Source organism: Cenococcum geophilum, assembly GCF_001692895.1.
Source record: "Cenococcum geophilum 1.58 unplaced genomic scaffold K441scaffold_24, whole genome shotgun sequence".
In the NCBI taxonomy this organism is placed as follows: Eukaryota; Fungi; Ascomycota; class Dothideomycetes; order Gloniales; family Gloniaceae; genus Cenococcum; species Cenococcum geophilum.
Genome location: NW_027137582.1, coordinates 374,357 through 396,841, shown reverse-complemented (window position 1 = coordinate 396,841; position 22,485 = coordinate 374,357). Strand labels below are relative to the sequence as shown.

Genomic DNA, 22,485 nt, shown 5'->3' with positions numbered 1-22,485 from the left:
ACAAGCAAAAAAAGCCCGAAAATCCGGGGAAGCGGCTGGGCCGGCTGATCCAGCGCTCTCGCCATGAGTGATGCAAAGCCTCCCAGCGACACAAATTGTGGTGTTCGAAAACAGAGCACCATCGTGCTGGGTCGCTGTCACCACGTCAAGGCGCTGAACGCGGCTGGGGAAATAGCGGCCTTTGACATGCATCTGCAACGCTCGCCGGGAGCAATGCGTCCTCGACCGATTAAATAGTGGGGAAAATGGCCGACTTGCCCATCAGGACTCGCAGCGTGCCTGTGTGGTTTCTGCGTGCATGGTAGCGATGGGCCTGGGCGATTGCCTCGAGTCGATTTGTTTAACTTTCGATGGGATGGATTTTGACTTTTGCTGGACAACTGCTTGGCTAGCCCGTCAGACGCCTCTCAGCAGGAGGAGCAGCACCAGGCCCGGCTGTGTTGCTTGGGAGGAAGGGAGGGGGGAAGCGCAACGCACACTGGGGCAGTCGGCCAAAACAAAACGCAGGTACTCTGCGCTGCAGCTGGCAAAAGTGCTGGCAATAGTCGCTCGTAGGCCGGAGCGCATGCTTCGCCATCAGAGAGGTAGAGTACCGGCCCAATGCAAAACCGCTTGAAGCCATCCGCTCGTCCTGTGCGCACAGAGATCAAAAGGCTGCAAAAGCAGCTCCAGATTAGGCGTGGCAAGCCTCCAACCCCACCCCGGTAGCGCGATGCAGTCTGTTGAGGCCTTTGACCAGCCTTGCCGCAGTGCTGGGCCATGCCCAGGGCAGCCAGCCGTCGCTTGAGGGGCTCGCAACGAATGGAGCGGCGGACGTGCGCACCAACAACGTCTTGCTGTCAACCCCAGCAGACCCACTGCCCACTTCGGGCCTAGATGATGTTCGTGATACTCATGCAAGGAGCGGGTGCTGCTTTGACCCAATTTCCAACGCCTCTCGATCCCAAGGCTCTCGCTCAATTATTCAATTGACGCACCCTCCACTCCCTGCTCTGCTCAACCGCGCCGGTCCGCCCTATCTGTCGGGTTGAGCGGTCGCACTACTGAGGGGGCTCAACTGCTGCTACAAATACCATCCGCCCATCGTAGCGCCATCTGCGGGCTAGCTCGACGGGGCCCATCCCCATCCTATCGTCACTGCAGCCCCAAGCCCGCCCGCCCTCACCCTCCAAGGTGAAGCCATCGTCATAATTTTCCTAGTCTGCAATTGACGCAGGTAAAACCAGACGCCGCCCCCTCTCTCCCGACAGGGCAATGAACTGACCTGCTAGTCCCGTCTGTCAAGTGTCGTAGTCCCAACTCTTGTCCTCGACCACCACGACGATCGGCCTGACTAAACCACTAACCCATATCATCATCCGCACAAGAGAGTCACCACACCACCTTCAACTGCTCCACACCCCGTAACGCCACTGCCAGGCGCCTCCGGCATTGGAGCCTTCCAATCCTTCGACCCGTAATACCAGCCCATTGCTGCCCCTTCAACGATCCAGCCCTCCACAGTCGCCACCAAGCAGGATGATACGGCCTCCACAACTGCTCCTGACGTTCTGCTCCTGACACCCGTACACACTTGAGGGTAGTATGGTTGCGCTGTGAAGCTGAACCCTGTGGCGACGCTGGTGTGAGCGAACGCTCTAAATCTGAGCCAAGTCCAAAAACAACGACTCTGGGGTCACGGCTGGCCAAACCCGCCAAAATGGCGGCTGGAGCTGGAAGCGATGCAGACGAACCGAGAAGAAACTCGCCAGCATCCTCGGTTTGCTATATGGAGTGCATAGATCCTTTGGAAACAGCTATATCCCACCGGGGGTCGTCGAACACAATGGAGGGAACTGCAGCACAGAAAGTAAAGGACACGGAGCATTCGGCTTTCAGTTTGCAACCAGACGATGAGTCTGACAGCACTCCTCGCTCAGAAGTGCCGTCCGTGGTAGATTCTTCAGTCGTACGGGACCAACATGCTTCAGCCCAGCCAACTCAAACCGTCCCTTCGGAGCCGGGTTACTTCTCACCACAACCGTTACGTTTCTATCCCGCCAGGTTGCCAACTTCGATGACAGCTTTAACAGAACCTTCACCAACGCAAAGCCTCAATGCATCTGCGACGTCTATCCATGTCCCGCAGCCCCCTTCCCTTGAGCATCCCGACAACCCCTCGACACCACTCGAACAACAGGATCGACCTATTGTTCAGAGAGACATTTCGAGTGCATCGGCCGCCAACACCAACACGGTTAGAGCGGCGTCAACAGACCCAATCCACCAATTCACAACACTCCCAAAACCCCAGCGGGACGGTCCGCACTACCCCAATCAGTCATACGCTGCACTTCAGGCGCAACACTACCCACCACCATATTTACCACATATTCTGCGGACCCAAAGCTCCCATCCCTCACATTATTCATCATTTTCTACAACTCAGATATCTACATTTGGTCTTGCTTACGACCAAGATCGTAGCATGGCCGATTCCGGCTCCAAGACTGCCGGTAACTCGCCTACAAGTAGCCCAGGACTTTTCAGTCCAACCACTCCACCTCTTCGTCCTGGTCAGCAATCTTCTGAGGATCCTGGCTTTTACTCAAGCCCATACCTACACTACACGCACAGGCAAGCCCCTAAAGAGTACGTGAACATTCTTCGTTTCTTGTCACGGGCTCATCATAGCCTTTTCGAAACCTAAAGCAACTTCAAGCGCTTGCAGCTAACTTGTTGAAGGACTCATATCGCCGATGTGGACGTAGATCCTATCTCGGGCCGCAAAATCATCAACCAGTACGAAGTCATCGATGAACTCGGACGCGGGGTACATGGCAAGGTCAAGCTTGGCAGAAGTCTCACAACGGGCGACTTCGTAGCTATTAAGATTGTCGATCGATACTCCAAGCGGCGTAGGCTTGGAAAGAACACTAGCCATGAAGATAAAATCAAAAGAGAAATCGCGATTTTGAAGAAGGCTCGCCACCCGAACATTGTCAGCTTACTCGAGGTCATAGACGATCCAAGTAGGAAGAAAGTCTACATAGTCCTAGAGCACGTTGAACTAGGCGAAGTAAAATGGCGAATAGAAGGTGCCAAGGAAATCGCCCTCGTCGAGTGGCGTCGGTATCATCGCGAATCAGACGGCATCTTTCACAATGATGCCGCCACGATAGAAGACGACAGGATCATAGAATCGGCACAGCGTCGGCGTGAGAGACGAGAGCGACGGCGATTAAGGGAGCTGCATGATCGCCGACTAAGAGGGCCGGAGATTGAATCATGGAGTTTCGAGCATGGTGGAGACTCGGACTCGGACGCATCAAATAACGACCGAAGCTCTCGAGCCTCGAATACCCATGCGGATGAATCACCAGCCAACCACTACACATTCGAAGACCACGACGATTCCGGGTACAGCAATAATGAAAGTAATATGAACACCGCTTTTCGATCGCACACTCCCACTGCTAGTTCACCGCAAGATGATCAACACATAGATCTGACAGGCCTAGAAGGGACTATGTATGGCCCATATGATCCCGACATACCTCGTGGACGAACGCCGAGTGTAGCCGGGAGTTCCTGTTCTCACTTCGCAGATTTAGACGACACCAGCGGAATTCCTGAACACTTCCGCTATGTTCCCCTCATGACCCTTGATAGCGCTCGAGATGCATTCCGAGATACCGTACTTGGTCTGGAGTATCTCCACTACCAAGGAGTTATCCATCGAGATATCAAACCAGCAAATTTACTTCAGACGAAGGAACATCATATAAAGATATCCGACTTTGGTGTCTCGTATCTTGGGAGACAGGCACCCGAAGACACCACGGAAGACCATTCCGAGTCTGAACAAGATGCGGATGAAGCTATCGAGCTCGCCAAAACCGTTGGCACTCCTGCATTTTACGCACCCGAACTTTGTAGGACTGATATCGATGCCGAGACCCCTCCAGTCACTGCCAAAATCGATGTGTGGGCTCTAGGGGTTACGCTGTACTGCCTTGTGTTCGGGCGCGTGCCATTTCATGACAACAACACCTTCGTCCTCATGCGTCTCATCACTGACACAGATGCATATATCCCCCGTTCCCGGCTCAAGGCGGTTGCTGAGAAGTCTAGCTCGAGGCCTACCTCGCACGGTCGACCATACCACTTAATAAGCAGTAACAAAAGGGCGCCTCTCGATCTCGAATATGAAGCTGTTGACGATGATCTCTACGATCTGCTCAGGAGGCTTCTAATTAAAGACCCTCGTAAACGAATCACGCTCAAAGAAATCAAACACCATCCCTGGCTCCTTCAGGGTATCGACAACAAGGTTGCTTGGGTTGAAGAGACAGATCCTAAGAGGCAAACTCAAGGTAGGAAGATCGAGGTATCAAAGGACGAGGTTGAACAGGCCGTTGTCCCTATCAGCATCATTGATCGAGTGCGTTCCGGTCTTCGCAAAACTGTTGGCGCTGTCTTGAATATCGGAACTCGTGGAGGATCCCGAAGGCGTGCACAAAGCTCGGCAACGCCCACAGAAACAACGCACCTATCTACAAATTCATCCAGCAGTACCATTAGTCAGGATGGTCGGAGAGATGCTCGCAGACCCAGCCTCGCGGTTAACGAAACAATTTTCGCGGCACTGAAGAGTTCAAGAGAAGGTGAACACCCTCTATCCCAGAGCGTTACAGCAAGCCCAGAGGCCAAAGAACAGGCACAGTTCTTTGAAGGAACGAATTCAAGACCTCACTCGCCCAGCCACAGCGCCGAAAGCTCCGAGCACCCAGCGCCTCTTACAGGATTGACCAGACCACTACCACCTGAGCGAGCTCAGTCTACTATGTCTACCATGTCTACTGCTACTTCGGTAAGAACCATTAGGCAATCAGATATTCCATATACAGCTGGTACAACATCACCTACGCTGCCGCCAGGTCTCCCTGGCACCCCGCTAACCCTCGATACACCGGGTGGATCCAATCTCGGCGGGATTTTCGGTGGAGTCCCTCGTCGGTTAATGAATAGCGTCAGAGGTCGAGAACGAGGCAACAGATCCCGAAACGAGCATAACAGAGCGAAGTCTATTGACCATCTTGTTACTGGGGATGATGACCCTCACGGAGGCCCGAGTATTGCGTTAAGCAATGCGTTTGCCGCCGGCCATGTTGACCAACCTGCTATCCTCAAAGAACCGTTGCCACCATACAGCTTCCCGGCAAGCCCTGCGAACGCACTATCAGAGCACCTCTATCCTGACCCAATAGATCGGGCACTATCGCGGCAATCGTCAATATCCTCTGCTTCCTCTCGCCTGAATCATGTATACACGGCTCAAGATGATCGATCAATGGCTCAGGGTTCAGGTGGATATCCCTTCCCCTGCCTCCAGCGAGAGACTTCAGACGACCGATTCAATCGCGCAAAAGATGAGCTTGTGCGTCGGAGGGTACTAGAAGAGAATCAAATTCGAGAAAGACCACACTCGGCAGTGTATCCGCGACCCCCAAGCGCATTAAGTCAGACGGCTTGCCCTCCAAGCCCTGACGATGAGATTTTCTACCAGAGACAGAGATTGGACGACTTATTCAGCCAGCAGCATCCAAGTCATAACTCTTCCATCGAGAATAGTCCCATAAGTTATCCCGTGAGCGTCAACTCACTCCAGTCCAGGACGTTAACATCGAGTTCTTCTGAGGACCATTTTACCTCCATGTCACAATCAACTTCCAACCCCTCAATACCGTCCGTAATCTCCGCAAACTCGTCAATAGCCCCCGAAGATGGTCTATTAATGGAACCGGTCAAAGAAGTTGTTGCTCGTGCATCGGACGACACATTGAATCCAAATGCCATTACTAGCGAAGATTGCACAGGATACGAGGGTGATGTTTTCGAAAGCGGCGATGATAATGAAGAACAAGAAGACTCGGATGACGATTTTATCGTCATGACTCGGAAGAAGAAAGGCAAGGAGGGCCTTGGGAGAAGCGATACCATTTCCAGCGCTGAACTTTCGCGACACTGTGTACGACGAGAATTAGCTTCTGCGTGCCGAAGAAGGTCTACACGCAGCGGTAGCAATGGAACCGTTAAGAAAATCCGGCCTTACGAAGACACGGACGACGAAGATCATCACAGAGAACCATCATCGGAAACCATATAAAAAATTACTTTTCCCTCCTCACGAAACATACACGAACACGACATATTTCATCACACGTAGGCAGGCCTCCTCTGACAGCACACTCCATGTTAAGGAACGTGGTCACACCCATATTTTATTGCTGTCACGAATCGCATGCACTTGTCATTGGCCACGAAGACTACTGGTCATGTACAATTTTCCTAATTATTCTTTTAATTTTATTTCTAGCGAGGGAGTCAAAAGGGTGGAATAGGCGGCGAAACGGGTTGAGAATGCCCTTGGGACAACAATGGAATGGAAATCATCTTCCGGGATATCAAACATAGGCGTAGAATTTGCAAATGCATGGGACGGTTTACATTTTGATTTGATGAATTTTGTATTCATTTCCGACCTCTTTCCTGAGCATCATAGACTGCTCTTACTCCTCTCCATTTTCATTGAAGGGCTCATTTCGCGCTTGATTGGTGCATGCTTCTGCTTGTGCTTGTACGGAGTACCTCTCGCGTCCCCGCAAGGGGATTCGCCCAGACGAAAATGTCGATGTGCGTCTGGAAATGGGCGCCGTTTGTGGGGAATCGTTAATACCGCAATTTCTGTAGCCCCCCTTTTTTCGAACACGCTTTTTCCCCTCACTTTTGGTGTGTGGGCGTTGATACATTCGGAAGGGCACAGCAAAGTATGTAGTCAGCGCGTTAGCGGAACGAGTGGGGCGTGTGGCAGGACGCCTCAAATGCAGCAAGCTGGATTGGGCAAAGGCTGATCGGTGTGCCAAACTCTCACCGCGATTGTGATGACTCTATATATTAGTGGCGATATGTCCGTGCTTCGTGCTTATGGCAACTGCCTTTTTGCTCCCACTTCCGCGGCCCTACCCTACAGGCGTTCCCCCGGAGTTGGGGTCCGAACAATATGGAGTATTGGCGACTCTCTTGTGCACATCCGATGCGGCAATCTGGGCTAAGGGTGTTGTGAGACAGTTCGCTAACCCTTGACAAAAGTGGGAAGAGATCTGTGGTTGGAGGGTCGGCTACCACGCCGCTGGAGAGGGAAATGCTAGAAGCTCCAACAACACCGATCAGCTTGATCTGCGGGATCTGATGGTGAGACGCATTTAGAGGTGTGGGTGGTTGGTGGTTGCGCTTTCATGCATTACGTCTTTTCTGGGGGAGGCTAATAACACTAAACCTTGGCCGGGCTTGTTGATAGCAGCTGAATACAGATTACTCCGGGTCTTTGGTCTGTCACATCCGTCCCGCTTTTCAAATTCACAGCTTGGATATTGCTGAAGGGATCCTTGATATTTTCTTATTTGAAAATGCAAAGAAAACCTTTTTGTGAACACGGCGCTGGGGTTTGTCAAATTACGGGGACTAGGGTTTGGTTTCCAATAGTCATACTCCAGGAATGCAACGAGTAGACTGAAGCAGCGCATCCAACGCATATCAGATAGGATTTAGGTAGTGCTGAGTCAGTAGTCAGTCGCTGAGTTAGTAAAGCGGCAGCAGATTTCAATACCACTAATATTGGTGGCCATCACTGAAGCTGACATAGAGTCTTAGGGAGGTTAGCTATATGAGAGAGCTGGGTCTCAATTGGCCAGAACTAAGAGTTCAGTCGCAAGATATGTGTTCCATTTCCTACCTACGAAAGTAATTACTTCCTTGTTTTCTTCCCTTCGGCAACGAGGGGCCTCCGCCAGTCCCCTCACTCTGATTTTGCAGAGGCTGTCTTTCGCAGGACGGGACCCGTTCTCCAAAACCTATAAAGTTGAAGTTTTCAATTTGCTGGCTTCCGTTGGATTGAAAGACACAATACTAAGGTTGAGGGGACCTGATACTATGCCCAATATACACCGGCCTAGTTTCACTTTGATTTTCCGAATAAATGAATTTTGAGTTGGGAAATGATCCTATCGAGTTTTGTACACTCCTAGGAAACTCTTAATAAATATTTTGGCCTTAACACTATGATAAGTGTTTTATATTTCAACCCCGTCTAGTCATATCCTGCCATGAAGAGTCCCAGCGGAGAAGGTTATCAGCACCATAAGACACGACGTAACTTGAAATCCTTCAGAAACATTCTTACGGGCAACGGACCAAATAATGCCAAAGACCAAGCTAATAGCTAGAAACACCAATCCCACCGCGCAGACCTTTGTCCAATTGATCCCAGGCACAAGATGCAAACCCCATCCTTCGGCACAACGAGCAATCTCGCAGATACGAAGCTCATTCTTGCGTTTCCTAGGGATCCGTTTGGCCAAAAACAGCACAGTATCAGCGTCATAAGGACACTCGAACAGATGAGTGAGGAGGTTGCCTGCGATCGGCGGGTCCGTCCCAAGCTCTGCAGGATAAGGTACATAATCTGGAGAGTCCGGTATAGGACGACTCCCTCTGACGTTGACCAGATTATTCTGCAATAACTCAAAGCGTACAAACCGGATATCTTGGATCTTCCGAATGGACAACAACGATGACCATCTGTCAACTTTACATTGCCGTAAATACAGCTCTTTCATGTACGCGAAGAAATCTTGATCAGACGTTAAGTCATCAGCTCTGCCTTGCAATAGCTTTGGTGCGTTTCCTGATTTGGCATGAGCGCACAATAGAAGAAACAATGATTCACCGCCCGATGCAGCTGCTGTCTGCGGCTGACTTCCCGGAGCTTGATCTCTTGTTACTGGCAATTTCTCTTCGTCAGATCTTTTAGCAGAATTCCAGAAACATCGGAGAGCGTTCGTAATCCATGAACAAATACCAGAAAAGCCTGCTCGTCTGCCAGCGCCTTGCCGTTCTCTGAGCCCATCAGCTGCTTGATTGAAGTGATTGACTAGTTGTTGTTCGAATTCTTGCACTGCTCCAGGGACCAGTTCTTTATAGTCGTCATACATTGGCTTGCCACATCGACAAGTCCACCGCACCCTGACTTTTCCATGCTGACTCGGGGCTTCAAAGATCTTGCAGGGATTCAGTGACATTTGAAACGCAAGCGGAGATATGGTTAGCCGGATAGAGAACAATGGAACCGAATTGGATGCGTCTGAATTTCCTTGGGTTCGGTTGTGAGATTGTGTGACTTGCTCCAGGACCTTGGGCTCGGTTGAGTTATCTGAGAACGGCCTTTGGTTTTGAAGTCGGCGGAGAAACAGTTGAAACGCTTGTCCTTCGTAAAGAAACTTTTTCGCCTGGGACAAGTTTGGCATTGTATCCACTTCTTCTCCATCACTGATGCCGTCCTCAATTTCATTCTCGGTTTCCGATTCAATCGATTTCTGTGCACGTTTTGTGAGGTGATCCTCGATTGTTTTGGATTTGCCCACCTGCTGGCTTTGCAGACTATCGAACTGAGACGGAGCAAGAACGAACCCTAAAAGGGACAGAATTTCCCATGCTAAATAAGACACTTGCGAACGAATGAGCCTGTATGAATCCTTGTGGACTTGTGTTGATGCTTCTCTTTTCAGATCAAAAGAATATCTCCGGAGGGCGTCAATGAGAAGGTGTCGAAACGTCTCATTAACTGCCTTGTCTGTACTTAGATAGCCCAACAAAAGAAATTTTAGGCTTTTGTTGCTCGCCATATCAGTTGCAATTTCGTGCGCGAAATCATAGAGAACACTAGCATTGCTGGAGGAAGAAGCGGATCCATAACCGCGGTCTTGGGACGATAACTCTGAAGTCATTTCAGAAATGGAGTTTTCTTCAGGAAAGTTCCCTTCAGATTTCTCAGGGCATGTCGACAAACTATCTTGAAAAATCTTGGGGGCCTGTCGACTAAAATCTGATTTTTCTACCACCCTGTTCCTGTTGTCTACCCCCCTATTTCTGTTGCCTATCACGCTGTTGTTATTGCCTACACCTTCCTCATATTTATGTAAGGCTCCTCTGATCGGCAAAGGCCCCCCATCCTGAGTCTCGTTAGCAGGCTAAGATGATGAATGGTTCTAGGTCCATACCACGTCCGCTCCGCAAGAGTTACATCCCATATGCGAACAGTTAATGCAAATTGGGCATAGAGTGACTGACATTGGGCCAAATCTGCATGCAGTTAATGCAAATTGGGCATAGAGTGACTGACATTGGGCCAAATCTGCATGAACAGCAGTACCAATAGAAACTGTCCATAATGCAGTGTGTCGTATACCTGATAGCTATTAAACAAAGTGGAGGTTGAGGTTGAGGTTGAAGGTAAACGCAGGTGGATTTTGTATTAACCCTTAAATAAACCCAAGAGTGGCTACAAGATATTTAAATAGTCCTCAGCCGGGGGAAGAGGATCGTACTGCCTTGCGGCGTATTCGTTACGGTTAGAGAATTGATTGGCGCCTAAACGAACGCTGGCCTTCAAGCCATCACAAGGCTGAATTTCGCCTTACCTCTAACACAGCCTCCTTCATGATCAGTCAGAGCATAAAGGTCAGGCAATTAATGGTTGGGTTAACGCAAGGGGGGATCGATTGAGTATATCCTGACGTATATCGAAGAAGAACTAGATTTATATTATTATATATAGCTAAATTGATTATCTATTAGGGTCGGTTTGAAATCTGGAAAAATTGTATATGATGGCATATTGGTAAACTTTAATGAACCAACATTGAATACTACCGCAAATAAATGAAACTGCAATACATACAGAGCCAGCGTATAATAAAGCACACAAATGGTGACTATGCCGCACTAACACCAACCGTGATCTACTTTGGCTACCCACATACTTAATTGTTTAGGACAGAGTCAGCCCGACATTTCTATATCTTGCCATCCCTCGCCTACCTCCAAGGATCGTGCGATGCCCTGCGTGTTCATGAAAACACATTGGAACTATTACCGTATAAATCTTCCTCTTATGGATATATCTTCTTGACCCTTCTTACCCTAAGATTACTAATGCACATGTACACTGGGAAGAGCTGATCCGGCGCGGTCCTTTCCTTGTATTTCCGTACCTCCGCAACCTGGCAATCCCCGCGCAGCGTGAGATGTATCCTGCCGCGACTCATAGAGTATTCTAGGAGATCCGACTAACGTTTCCCCATTGACGAGCTTGGATTTTCGAGAGCGAAGGTTGTGCGTAGTTTCGCCATTGGCGTAAGATTGGATGGCATTTTTGGTGGAGGTACCCCTTGGGGTTCCGGCTGTGGATTTGACATTGACGGATTTATGTTTTTTAATATGCTTGGATATTCTACCACTTTCGTGTCGAACAATCCCACGCGCTGAATTTGGTTTGAACGGCGCAAGTAAAGTTCCAGACTGTGATTGGAGTATCTCCGTATGATCTTTATCATGATTGCCACTCTCGCTGCAATCTGGAGTGATGGGGGTGGCCGATGGGAAATAGTTGGATGATGTCAATCGGGAAATGCTTAGGCTTGACATTTGGTGATCGGTATCCGAATCGTCGGTTACATCGCAGTCTGACAAAATATCACTGTCTTGGGTGGCCGTTCTGGATAAAGTGAAACTGTCCTCAGAAAGAATTTTAAGTTGACTAAGGATCGATGTGCGATGTACATCTCGTGCCCAGTCAAAGATGTAGTCGACAAGCAGAAGCAGCGTAAGTGCGTCGTCATTAAATTTTAAACACCCAGACCACTGATTAGATATTTCCTGGTTCACAGAATGAGCTTGCAGACCTAGAATTCTTATTTCTCTAGACTGCGTGCGACTCACATATCTTGAATTCCCTTTCTTGTCTTTTTCGGTATAGCAAATATAAATACGCCAGTTGGCCCCTCTGTATGCAAAGAACCAAACCATAGGACATGTGAGCGGGCTTATACCATGTTTGGCGCTTTCGTTTTGAAGTCCTTCCTGGATTTTGAGAAGTGTATAGATAGTGAACATTGTTTGAAATTCTATGTCGCGGAAGCCATCTGTGCTTTGCTCTGACTTTGCCTCGCAAACGAGAAATGGAAATATTATCGGATAACTGGCGCTCTTCACGAAAGACCTATATTGGACTTCGTTTTCGCTTTCGGCTGGAAGTTTGTTCAAAGCTTCTCGAAACCTCCTGGTTTCGACAAAACCAAGGGTTAGGTCGGGCCTTTCCATTTTCACTGGGTCTTTCTCCGAATTGTACACATGCTTGATTGTCCTGCCGATCCCTAGATGAAACATCCTATCTAGTTCATAACTGGAAATTTGTCAATCTCTGGTTTGGCGATCCCCAGACACAGTTTAATATCACATAAGGGAACGATCTACTCACTTCTCCGTACAGTCTTCTTTCAAACCGCAATAACACTCTGTCCGATTGCCTCGCCGTTCTTTTAGCTTTGCGAAACAGTTCGTGGAGATGGGGTAGCTGGCCTCGATTTCGGATCTCCATAGTCTACCATGGCATTTCAGACTGCCGAAGTGAGTACAAGATATATAAGCCGAATAATAGGTCAGGTGTGTTACCAATCTACTTCCATCGAAAATTGGCGGAAAACCTTTGTCTCCAAAGCAGTCCTCCACTCCCCTTCGTTACTATTTAGTTGCTCACACCTTTTGGCGAGGCTAACGATTCGTATCACCTGGTTTCTGGTTGCATTCCGCTGCGCCCTCAAACGTGCAGAGCCGTCAGTTAGCCCTCCGTACGATTCATATTTAATCTTTGTGACCCTTTTAATATCATTAACGATTTCCGGGCGAGCGGCTAGCCCTTCTTCGGCAGTGACGATAGATATCCCAAGTTTATCCGCGAGACTGCGTTTGTCGATCCTATTTGGGGCCGTCTTAGTCATATTGTTTGAAAAATGGTGTCTGCAGATGAACCAGGCCTATTTCAAGTCAAGTTTGCGATAATGTGAGATGCGCAGCGAATTGTGGGCTGGGAAGATGATTGAAATTAGCAATTAGAGAACCATGAGATGTAATATAAGAGGATTTGTATATGCTGCGCAATCGGTTGATATGGGTGTGGCACAGCACAGATGCGACAGCATATCTTCGAAGCTGCAGGAATCGTTAGGGACGAGAGTGCGCACCTTCTACTTTGGGACATCTCCGGCTAAGCTACAAATAAACTTGAAACACGAAGTACTTCAGAGCAGAACGCCGAACTACTGTCAACCTCTACTGTGGTATCAGGTATATATTTTGTATGTGGGTCTTCAGCTGCAGGGAGCCCTGTAACGCACAGATAATACAATACACCAATCAATATGCTAGATTTCTATACAAACTAGCATATTGATTGGTGTATTGTATTATCTGTGCGTTACGGGGCTCCCTGCAGCTGAAGACCCACATACAAAACATATGCCTGATACCATAGTAGATGTTAGAAGCAATGCTACGGTACATATATTAGTGGACGCCTGACGGCCACAGCCCCTAGAACTTGATAAATATAGAAGTTGGCCCTAGCTTACTTATCCTTTCATTCACCCCCACCTAGGCAACACTGTTCTCGTCTCAACGCCTAAGCGACTTCACGGAAATTTTAATACTTTGAGAGAGGGCTGTGCGTGGAGGACTCAATTTTAATCCGAGTTATCTTTCCGTATAATAGATATATTCAACTAGGTGAATCTATATGCTTAAGCTCTCGTTCGCCGATCCTCCGGAGACTAGAGCATGCAATGGAACAACAAATTGATTCAGCTCTTTCAGAATCCCCGTACGCGCGCCTCTACCTTTCGCGGTAGTAGCTGGTGCTATAAATTTACCGGACAACTATACTACCTGGGGTAAACGTTAATTGACGCTGGACTGACTCCTTCAGGAGAATAGGGTGCAGATCATCTCCCGTGGGCGTCAAAGCACATGTTGTCAGACGCGAATTAGCAAAGCCTTTCAAAAAGGTACATATGAGGCTAGGAAATCGGGGATAGCGATGGAGTATCGGGAAAAGAAGTATAAGAAACCGGGAAGCGGTCTCTGAACAAAAACGAGTATAATTGGTATTCGCATGAAGCTCCTAAACTCATGTTAGTAGACTTTAATCATCGACAAATAGTGAGAAAACCTAATACTAGAAGAAATGTCCCCTGGCAGGAGTAGCGAGGAGAGTGGATTCGGATTCTCGAAAGTGATTTCTCTACAAAGAATGGAAGAATGTGCTTTGAGGGCACCATAGTTGGATGGATAAGAAGGCCCTGGGTTACCCTCCTACCTGTTAAATAATAATAAACAATCGAATATTATATAAGATTCAATTTACCGTCCGACCTGGTCCCCCTAATGGGTCCACACAGACTAATTCCTATGGGAAAAACCTCCTTACTGAGAAAAACCCCACTTTTAAGTGTATAAAAAACCCCCAGGGGAGACGTAAGAGGTAATATTCCAGATAATATCCATACTATATTAATGGGAGGAAAAACACTGTTAGGTTGCTGCTTTGAGACTCCCTTTATATAGGAGTGTCTAAATGCCTATCTTACCCCATCTGCCATTTATACCATCTTTGCTATATTTATATATTGCTTGTCTAAGTCGTGTACCTATCCCTAGCTCCTTTTCTAAGTCTTCTGTAAATATCTCCTAATAAATAACACTTGCGTTCCGCCCGGGCCTGCATGCTAAGGTCTCTTATCCACTCCTTTATTAAAGGGTTTCTACAACAGGGTATATATAACTTAGTATCGCTTTTGCCCTAGGGCCTAAACCTAGGCCCTTGTACCTATTTATAAGGTGTAGGAGGATAATCTAGTATTTAATAGGGGGCCCAATCCCTATAACTAGATACCTAAGTTGCCGGATAATATTAAAATGGGGGGCCTCTACTACGCTTAGGGCGCGGATTGCTTATGTATGTGTGTAAATGCTATGCGGTGTGTGTAGTATTTATAGGAGAAAGGGGGTACGCCGAAGGGATGATACTTGTCGATTTAATGTCCAAATATGTATATTAGAGACGTAGTAGCGGTGTTTAAACTTTTTGCTAAGGCTTACCCCTCAGTGAAAATCTTTGCACCACTACCACGTTGCTGCGCAGGCGCTGCGCAGCCGTACACACGTCTCTGCGTTTGCTCTGGTAGTCTATTGACACGATCCGAATGGAACATTAATAGTAGCTGCCAGGTTCCCGGGCTCCACCGCATGGGGGTGCAGAAGTCGCTTTTCTGGAGTCGTCTTTTTGACTGGTCTGGCGCCAAGGCCTGTGAAAACTCTGCTGTTCTNACGGCGTCAAGGGTTGAGTATTCGAAGGCCCCCTCTAGCCAACGTAACGCTGCTGCATCAGTAACAGACGAGATCCTCTCTCTCAGCTTGACCATGCGGACAAGATGAGACGGAAAGGAACCCCCACAGGACCGTATGGGTCGGATCTCGATTTTGGTGTTCCTTTTAACAATCGAATATTAGAAGAATGTCCTATCCCTTAACCCGCTGCTTTGCGTCCATCTGTTCGATAACGAGTCAGCCAATCAGATAAGCTGCACGAGATGTCAGTGCCCAATTAATTCTAGTCGCGATTTAGCGATGGACGTAAGCGGGTTAAGAGATAATATATCTCAGGCACTGCTTTCGAGTATTCAAGTGAGCTTACTGAAAATCGATATATTTTGTAGACTTTCAGCGTGATTTCCGCCTCGTAATTATTGCATTAGACAGGGATTCATATTTGAGTATGAATTTTGACTTACTCTTTGATACCTAGGATCCTGTCAACCAATTCCCAACCAGATGAAGATGCATCGTGAATCAAAGTGCTGGGAATCACAAAGGATAGGATATCTTTTTCTTCGGAAGCTTCCTTTTGGGTCTTCCTATTATTTATACCATCATCTTCTTTTTCCAAGGAACATTATATTATATCAGCTTCACAACATCTTGTTCTTTAGACCACACAATATCTTCGTCTACCATGTCTTCTATGATCGGGATAGCATCTTCTCCACTGTCTCTACATCTTCAGAATTTACCTCCTGAGGATCCTTTCTCCTCTCTGTCACGTCAAGCTGTCCGTGTTGGCATGGTTGATGATGGCGAACAGCACGGCATAGTCAATGGTAAAGAGTATCTAAAGTGGAATAATATTAAGATTCAACTCGCGATTAGGCCTCACGGTATATTGGGTTGTGAAAGAGGTTGCTTATTGATGGGATGCGAATTGAAAGTTAGCTTCCACAAACCAAGCGCTCCATATCAGCTGATAAACTGACGCCTTTCATTTGCGGCTTCTCCAAGAATTCGCTCTAAAGCCTCTTCTCTGCCGCTGAGGTTGACATGATAATTTGGGACTGCCGCCTCTGGTATCCGGCATCCAGAATTATTCGCGAGTACAAGAATGAACTTGAGTTCCATGAAGTGCCCTTATTTGGCATGGCGGGCAACGTTGAGGGTGCTGAGCGCGATTTTGGAGCTTTGCATGCTGCGATGTGGAATAATTCCCAATTAACCCGGGAGGGCGTAGCGCACGCGGCATCATTCTTGTGTCACCACGGTGACCAAGTAGGATGGTTCGACCAGATTGCGAAAGGACATGCGAGCCTTGATTCCTTTGTATAGGAGTTTTGTTTGCGGTTTGTTATGAAAGAAACAGGGTAAGGTTTTCGTTTCTGGTCTTCACGTCCTTTTTGTGGGTATTTACTCCTGGGGATGGCGATTCCATTCCGAAGAACTATGCTAATATAATTAGACGAATCCTACGGGCAACTAAGCAAGAGATAATTGACTGGTACCGTCACTCGACCGGCCGATTTGGATTATCCGGAACCCTCGACGTATTACCACACGAACGCCTTGCTCTCGTACAGCTACAGCATCTCTCCCGAATCGCAGCTTATATCTACGATACACGAGAGAAGCCTTATCCTTCTATCCCGGAGCTGGACCCGACTGCGGCACCATTCAGGATACGTAGAGCTGATAGCACGTTCACTTGCACCGGGCCCAATGCAGAGTCCGAATAAGGGCGCCAGAAGACGAGGCTTGTATGACTACCTTCGAATATTGTATTGGCTAGACTTTGAAATTTGTGAGGCTACTTGAGTGGGTATCAACGTTCGTCTTTACGGAGGGTGCGGTTCTTGACAGGAGCATTGTTGCTTCTGCATTCCCTTGCGGCTGGATATAACTATAAGACTATATATAGACTATCACGGTCTTAATAAAATTATAATTAAGAACCGTTACCTACTACCACTAGTTAGTAAAATGCTGGATTAACTATTTAGGGTAAAGATCTTTATAAGCTAGATTTATAAGACGCCTATTATAGGCTCTATATTAAAGAAGGGGATAAATAAAAAACAACTTTTAAGACCTAATACGGCCACTTTAAGTATCTAGTAATGCCTTTTGGGCTAGCCAATACGCCTATAATATTCTAATTATGTATTTATAGAGCCTTAGGGGGACTAGTTAACCATATATATTGTAACCGACTACGGGTGCTGCCGAGACAGCCTCAACGCCACCCTATATATTAATCGCAGATCAATATTGCTTGCAGATCACTGTTCCCATTTCATCCTGTTACCTACACCATTTTATGTATATATACCTCTTAATTTCCATAGATTTACAATTAAGTCGCTTATTTAATTCCTATATACCTGCAAAGCTTACAGTTATAAGCCGGCCTGCCTACTGTACTATACCTAATCTATACATTTTAGCGCTTACTAAGCAATTAATCTGCTAACGTGTTCCTTACCTCAGCGAGCTCAGACCAAGAAATCGATTGTGCGGATATAGGAATATCCGCACCGTCCGCTAAGCTGATTTAGGACGGCAATCGTTTTCGTGGTCTGAGAGACTTTGCGAGATTTGTAGGAAAACCTAAACACGGTTTATATGAGAAGACCTTATTAACTTTAACAAAATTGATCTACCCTCCACAATACCTATTAACATAAAAATTACACTAAATTATAGAGAAAAGCCTACTCTATAAAGTTATGAGATCTTTAGCTCCTTTATACACACGCGCGATATTAAGAGGAGTTCGTTGCCGCAGAGGCTCTAATTCCACTGCCCTACTGAGGGCGCATAAAAACGACCTACGCCTACGCCACAGCCCTCTTCGCAACTAGTAGGTATTCCATCTGCTATATACCTATTTAATTATTTACTTTACAGCCCTTTATAGGTTTATGGTGTAGGCCCTAATAGAGTTATAAGCTCAGCGTGTGTGTAAGCTGTAGAGGCTTTGTAAGAGCTCTGCAGAACGAAGCTTAAGGGGAGACCTGCACGGAGCTCTTCGCACGGAGCTCTGCACGGAGCTCTACTAAGGCTCTGCGCGGAGGCTCTGGCACGAAGCCGCATCCGTACGAAGCTCCTGAAAAAGCTCTACTCGAAGCTCTGCCCGAAGCTCTGCTTAAAGCTCTCTGCTTGAGGCTCTGCTCGAGGCTCTGCTGCGAAGACTCTGCTTAAAGCTCTTCTAGGAGGCTCTGCTTGAGGCCGCTGCTCGGGAACTCCTTGACGACTCGAAGCTCGAGATCGATAGCTGTAAATATAGAATAGAAACTAAAGCTACTTACTCAACAAGCAGCACTAAATATACTGAGGAAGGTTTTTACAATTGCCCGTACGAAACCCCGCGTACGGAACGCCTATACAATTCGTCCTCTACACAAACCGTCTCTGCAATTGATCGGCCCGTACAAACGTCTGCACGCTTGCACGGCTACACTAGCGTCTGCACGCCTGCACGTGGCGTCTGCACGAATCTCTGCACGAAGCTCTGCATCGAATCTCTGCACGTGGCTCTGCACGAATCTCTGCACGAAGCTCTGCACGAATCTCTGCACGTGGCTCTGCACGGAATCTCTGCACGAATCTCTGCACGAAGCTCTGCACGAATCTCTGCACGAATCTCTGCACGAATCTCTGCACGAATGCACGATTCACAATCTCTGCACGAATCTCTGCCAGAAGCTCTGCACGAAGCTCTACTGCTCTGCACGAGGCTTTACTAAGGCTCTGCACGAGGTTCTGCCCCTAGCAGTAGTGGGGCACTCGGGCCAAGGGAGGTATTTTTAAGGAAGGCCACTACCCGCACCTATTGTACCTACTAAGTGCTTTGCAATGGCTTTGAGTAGTAGATGTCTATATATCTGTATAGTTTTATCTATATTTAGCCAGACTATTCAATAAGATACAATATGTGCTTATGCTTTTAACACAACGCGTTTTTTAACTTTAACGAAATTAATATTAGGACCGAGCGATAGCCGTATTATAAAATTCGTACCATTTAGAAGCCCTAGTTCTTAAAAATATTGTATTACTTTTGGTAATAATAACGCGTTATGTGAATGAATGGATTAGATATCCGCAATATCCGTTTTACGGATTTTGCTTATGCTTTTAACAAAACTCGCCAAAGCCTCTCAGACGTGATTTTGCAATTCGGAAGACGGCGTAAGGTTATTCCGATGCTAGCTAAAAAATCGCGTCTGAGCTCGCTGAGGTAAACGTGTTCCACCAGTCATCCAGCAACACCAGTCATCCGGCAGCCCCAAAAACCACCAAAAATTAGAAAAAATGCAACCTTAATATCTCAATAAATGGCTTAATAATAAATTCCAAAATTTTAGAATTAGCCTTTTATACCTATATTAAAGACATTTAATAAAGTTCTAGTGTAATAAGCCTGGCTATTATTGAGATATTAGGTTCTAGCCCCTAATTTTAAGCTAAATTGCGATATTTTTAAAGCTACTTAATAGATTATTTTTTAAATCTAATAAGAGGTTTAAAATAGGTTTAAAAGGCTAATTCTAAAATTTTGGAATTTATTATTAAGCCGTTGTCGAGATATTAAGGTGCATTTTTTCTAATTTTTGGTGGTTACCACCGTGGCTCATTTGAATCTGTAATTAAGTCGATTGTTCGGTTGCAGCTCCAGAATGAGGCTCCATATTTAACTTCGTAATTAACGTCGGTGAGAAATTCGAATGAGCCCCTCTCTGCCACCAGGCCTCTATCGCGACTCCCTACTTTAGTGTAGCAATAGAGCCTCCTCGGCCAACGCCCTCTCTGCGATCGACGTTTCCTACGTCTCTGCCCGCCTCCCGTAGGAGCTGTAGTAGAGCTACAATAATGCCCGCGACGCCTTAAAAATAAGCTTATCGTAACCACGAAGGTTAGAATAATATTATATAAGGCATGTAAATGCGACAGCAGTATCGCGATTAGAAGTTGTTACTTTGGCGCGTATGCGAGGGCTCCAGATTAATATGGAATATGGAACTGGAGCTCGAAGCTCCATATTGAAATAGTGCCAAGAACCTCATTATAACTACTGTATATAGTATAGCTTGCAAATTTGACGCGCTTGCCGATATGGAGGGGCTCCATATTCAAAAGTTGTCAGATTTACCGAACAACACCCTCATATTCATATTTGAGCTCCATTTCCGTTATAATATGGAGCCTCCATATTGAATATGGAGCTGCAACCGAACATGCCCTTATTTAAGAAGTTACTACTTCTTCCACCTTTATAAGTGTTTTAAGCTTCTTCTAGGTACCGCTCTTATACTTATAACTACCTTTATTTACTAAGCGGACGGATAATTAATATTAATTAAACTAAACCCAACTAACTGTATAAACCTAACTGTATAAGCCTAACCTCCTGTCACAGTACGTGCCGACTGTCAAGGTACGATGTACGAGGTGACTGTATATGATTGACAGTATGTCGTGTCATCTTATACGCCCCCGGTAGGGCTTTGTTTCCACCGTTCCAAAGCCAAAGCTACGACCCTACCCCGGGCGGGATTCTTACCCCCGTTCCACGTCAACGCCGACCCAGTAAAGTCTCTGTATCTATTCGAGAACCGATCTCTCCGTCTCCTCTTTGAGTTTCTAAGCTGGCAGCAGGGAGACACCCTGCGGGCTATGGTTTCTCTGTCTCAGTCTCCGAGTCTCCGTATCTAGCCATGCTTCTGCTTCACGTCCCGAGTTTCTAAAGCCGGCTGCAGGGAGACACCCTGCGGGCTATATTCCTTGTGTCTTGATTACAGTGTAAGACTATGGGTTACGATCTCGTCTCCGTCTCCGTCTTCGAATTTGCACAGATAGTACTTCAAGTTTACCGCGACAAGAATCTACGTTTTAACCTCGATCTCCGCACTCCGAGCCTTTCGAGTCTACGCAATAACCTCGATCTCCGTAACCCCCGAGCCTTTCGAGTCTACGTCTTAACCTTGACCTCCGTACTCCAAGCCTGTCGAATCTATACCTTAACCTCGATCTCCGCAACTTTGAGCCTTTCGAGAGTCAATATCCGCAATACGCCCCGCGGTTACATTTTTTTTTTCCGTCTCCTCCGTTTTCCATATTAGTTTCGCTCCTTCGCCTCAGCTTTATATTGTATCTAGCACTCGAGACGAGTGCTAGCGGAGAGCGATGTAGTAGGGATATAGGTAGGAGGGTCTGAGGACTGTAAGGACGAGGACCTTTAAGGACTGGAAGGACGAGAACCTTTGAGGACTGGAAGGATGAGGATATATGGTCTATTTTTTTTTTACCTCCGCATTTTTACTGCCGTTACTTGGCTCACAGGAGCTCGCCTTGGAAGGGGGATGTACTGTCACGGCACTGACCTGACGCGTTGTTATGGCTCGTGTACGCGTATGCATGAGCACGGACCTGACCCCTGAGCGACATGTATATATACCGCCTCACCTCCTACATAGATCCTTACACGACATCGTTTGTCAATCATATACAGTCACCTCGTACATCGTACCTTGACAGTCCGCACGTACTGTGACACCTCCTTTAACCTAAATATATAACCATTTAACAAAGTTAACCTATTTACTATAGCATAATAACCTTATATAGCGTCTAAGTAAGAGCCTAGCTAGTATAATAGCCTAAGTATAAAGCTAAAGCGAGATGCTAGAGTATAAAGCTAAAGTAGAAACTAGCTTAAATATACTAATAGTAAAAGATAAGGATATTAGGTAGATATAAGAAAGGTATTAAACTAATAGTAGCTAAAGAACTATTACTAAAACTAAATAACTGTTTAAATAACTAGCTAGTAAATACTAAATTAAATTAAAGCATTCTAGGAAGGCACTAATACTATACTAAAATAATTAATTTTAATTCTAAAGTACTAATTAAGCCTAAATAGTGTAACGGAACCTTGTAGCAGGAACTACGGTGGGTTCTGTTAATAGGCTAGGTGTGTAGGAAATGCAAGTATAATAGTCAACAACGTAATAACAACTAGTGGAGTGGTTGCCTAACAGATTAACTCTAATTGTATTCTAAGAATTACTATAAGGAAGGAACTATTTAGGTAGGGACTAAGGGTCCTTAAATACACAACTATACTCCTATAAAATCCTTCTTATACGTAATATACGTCTTATATATAAGGTACGTAAGTTCCTCTCGTTCCTCTTATTTAATATATAGCATGTTATATAACCTTAG

The 22,485-nt window shown here is 46.6% G+C and overlaps 6 protein-coding genes across 6 annotated transcripts; 3 read left to right on the top strand and 3 right to left on the bottom strand.

Annotated features, from left to right (window-relative positions):
• Positions 1 to 1,825: 1,825 nt before the first annotated feature.
• K441DRAFT_563277 (kinase-like protein) lies at positions 1,826 to 6,148 on the top strand (the record flags this gene model as incomplete). Its single annotated transcript, XM_067643600.1, has 2 exons — positions 1,826 to 2,631; positions 2,725 to 6,148. 2 exons carry the CDS (start codon positions 1,826 to 1,828, stop codon positions 6,146 to 6,148), a joined length of 4,230 nt encoding a protein of 1,409 aa, XP_067503362.1.
• A 136-nt stretch (positions 6,149 to 6,284) lies between these two features.
• Positions 6,285 to 7,069, top strand: K441DRAFT_124543 (uncharacterized protein). Its single transcript, XM_067640030.1, has one exon. It carries the CDS (start codon positions 6,420 to 6,422, stop codon positions 6,891 to 6,893), a length of 474 nt encoding a protein of 157 aa, XP_067503361.1. The 5' UTR covers positions 6,285 to 6,419; the 3' UTR covers positions 6,894 to 7,069.
• A 1,011-nt stretch (positions 7,070 to 8,080) lies between these two features.
• On the bottom strand, positions 8,081 to 9,932 carry K441DRAFT_660618 (uncharacterized protein). Its single transcript, XM_067648731.1, has 2 exons — positions 8,547 to 9,932; positions 8,081 to 8,494 (listed from the first exon to the last, which is right to left on the bottom strand). Exons 1-2 carry the CDS (start codon positions 9,822 to 9,824, stop codon positions 8,261 to 8,263), a joined length of 1,512 nt encoding a protein of 503 aa, XP_067503360.1. The 5' UTR covers positions 9,825 to 9,932; the 3' UTR covers positions 8,081 to 8,260.
• Positions 9,933 to 10,675: 743 nt separating this feature from the next.
• On the bottom strand, positions 10,676 to 13,020 carry K441DRAFT_660617 (uncharacterized protein). Its single transcript, XM_067648730.1, has 4 exons — positions 12,550 to 13,020; positions 12,356 to 12,496; positions 11,818 to 12,280; positions 10,676 to 11,754 (listed from the first exon to the last, which is right to left on the bottom strand). The coding sequence occupies exons 1-4, from the start codon at positions 12,873 to 12,875 to the stop codon at positions 11,029 to 11,031; spliced, it is 1,656 nt and encodes a 551-aa protein (XP_067503359.1). The 5' UTR covers positions 12,876 to 13,020; the 3' UTR covers positions 10,676 to 11,028.
• A 7,900-nt stretch (positions 13,021 to 20,920) lies between these two features.
• Positions 20,921 to 21,515, top strand: K441DRAFT_660616 (uncharacterized protein; the record flags this gene model as incomplete). The annotated part of the gene is made up of 2 exons (XM_067648729.1): positions 20,921 to 21,351; positions 21,407 to 21,515. A coding segment is annotated over exon 1 (214 nt), but the record flags the coding sequence as incomplete, so codon positions are not given.
• Positions 21,429 to 21,769, bottom strand: K441DRAFT_660613 (uncharacterized protein; the record flags this gene model as incomplete). Its single annotated transcript, XM_067648728.1, has 2 exons — positions 21,596 to 21,769; positions 21,429 to 21,525 (listed from the first exon to the last, which is right to left on the bottom strand). Exons 1-2 carry the CDS (start codon positions 21,700 to 21,702, stop codon positions 21,429 to 21,431), a joined length of 204 nt encoding a protein of 67 aa, XP_067503357.1. The 5' UTR covers positions 21,703 to 21,769.
• Positions 21,770 to 22,485: the final 716 nt, after the last annotated feature.

Coding starts and splice junctions, on each gene's coding strand:
- K441DRAFT_660617 (XM_067648730.1), bottom strand. CDS start 12,875: ATGACTAAGACGGCCCCAAATAGGATCGACAAACGCAGTCTCGCGGAT. Junction 12,497..12,549: donor TTTTCGATGGAAGTAGATTG/GTAACACACCTG, acceptor TCACTTCGGCAG/TCTGAAATGCCATGGTAGAC. Junction 11,755..11,817: donor AGAAAGGGAATTCAAGATAT/GTGAGTCGCACG, acceptor TCTGTGAACCAG/GAAATATCTAATCAGTGGTC.
- K441DRAFT_124543 (XM_067640030.1), top strand. CDS start 6,420: ATGGAATGGAAATCATCTTCCGGGATATCAAACATAGGCGTAGAATTT.
- K441DRAFT_660618 (XM_067648731.1), bottom strand. CDS start 9,824: ATGACTTCAGAGTTATCGTCCCAAGACCGCGGTTATGGATCCGCTTCT. Junction 8,495..8,546: donor TTGAGTTATTGCAGAATAAT/CTGGTCAACGTC, acceptor CAGATTATGTAC/CTTATCCTGCAGAGCTTGGG.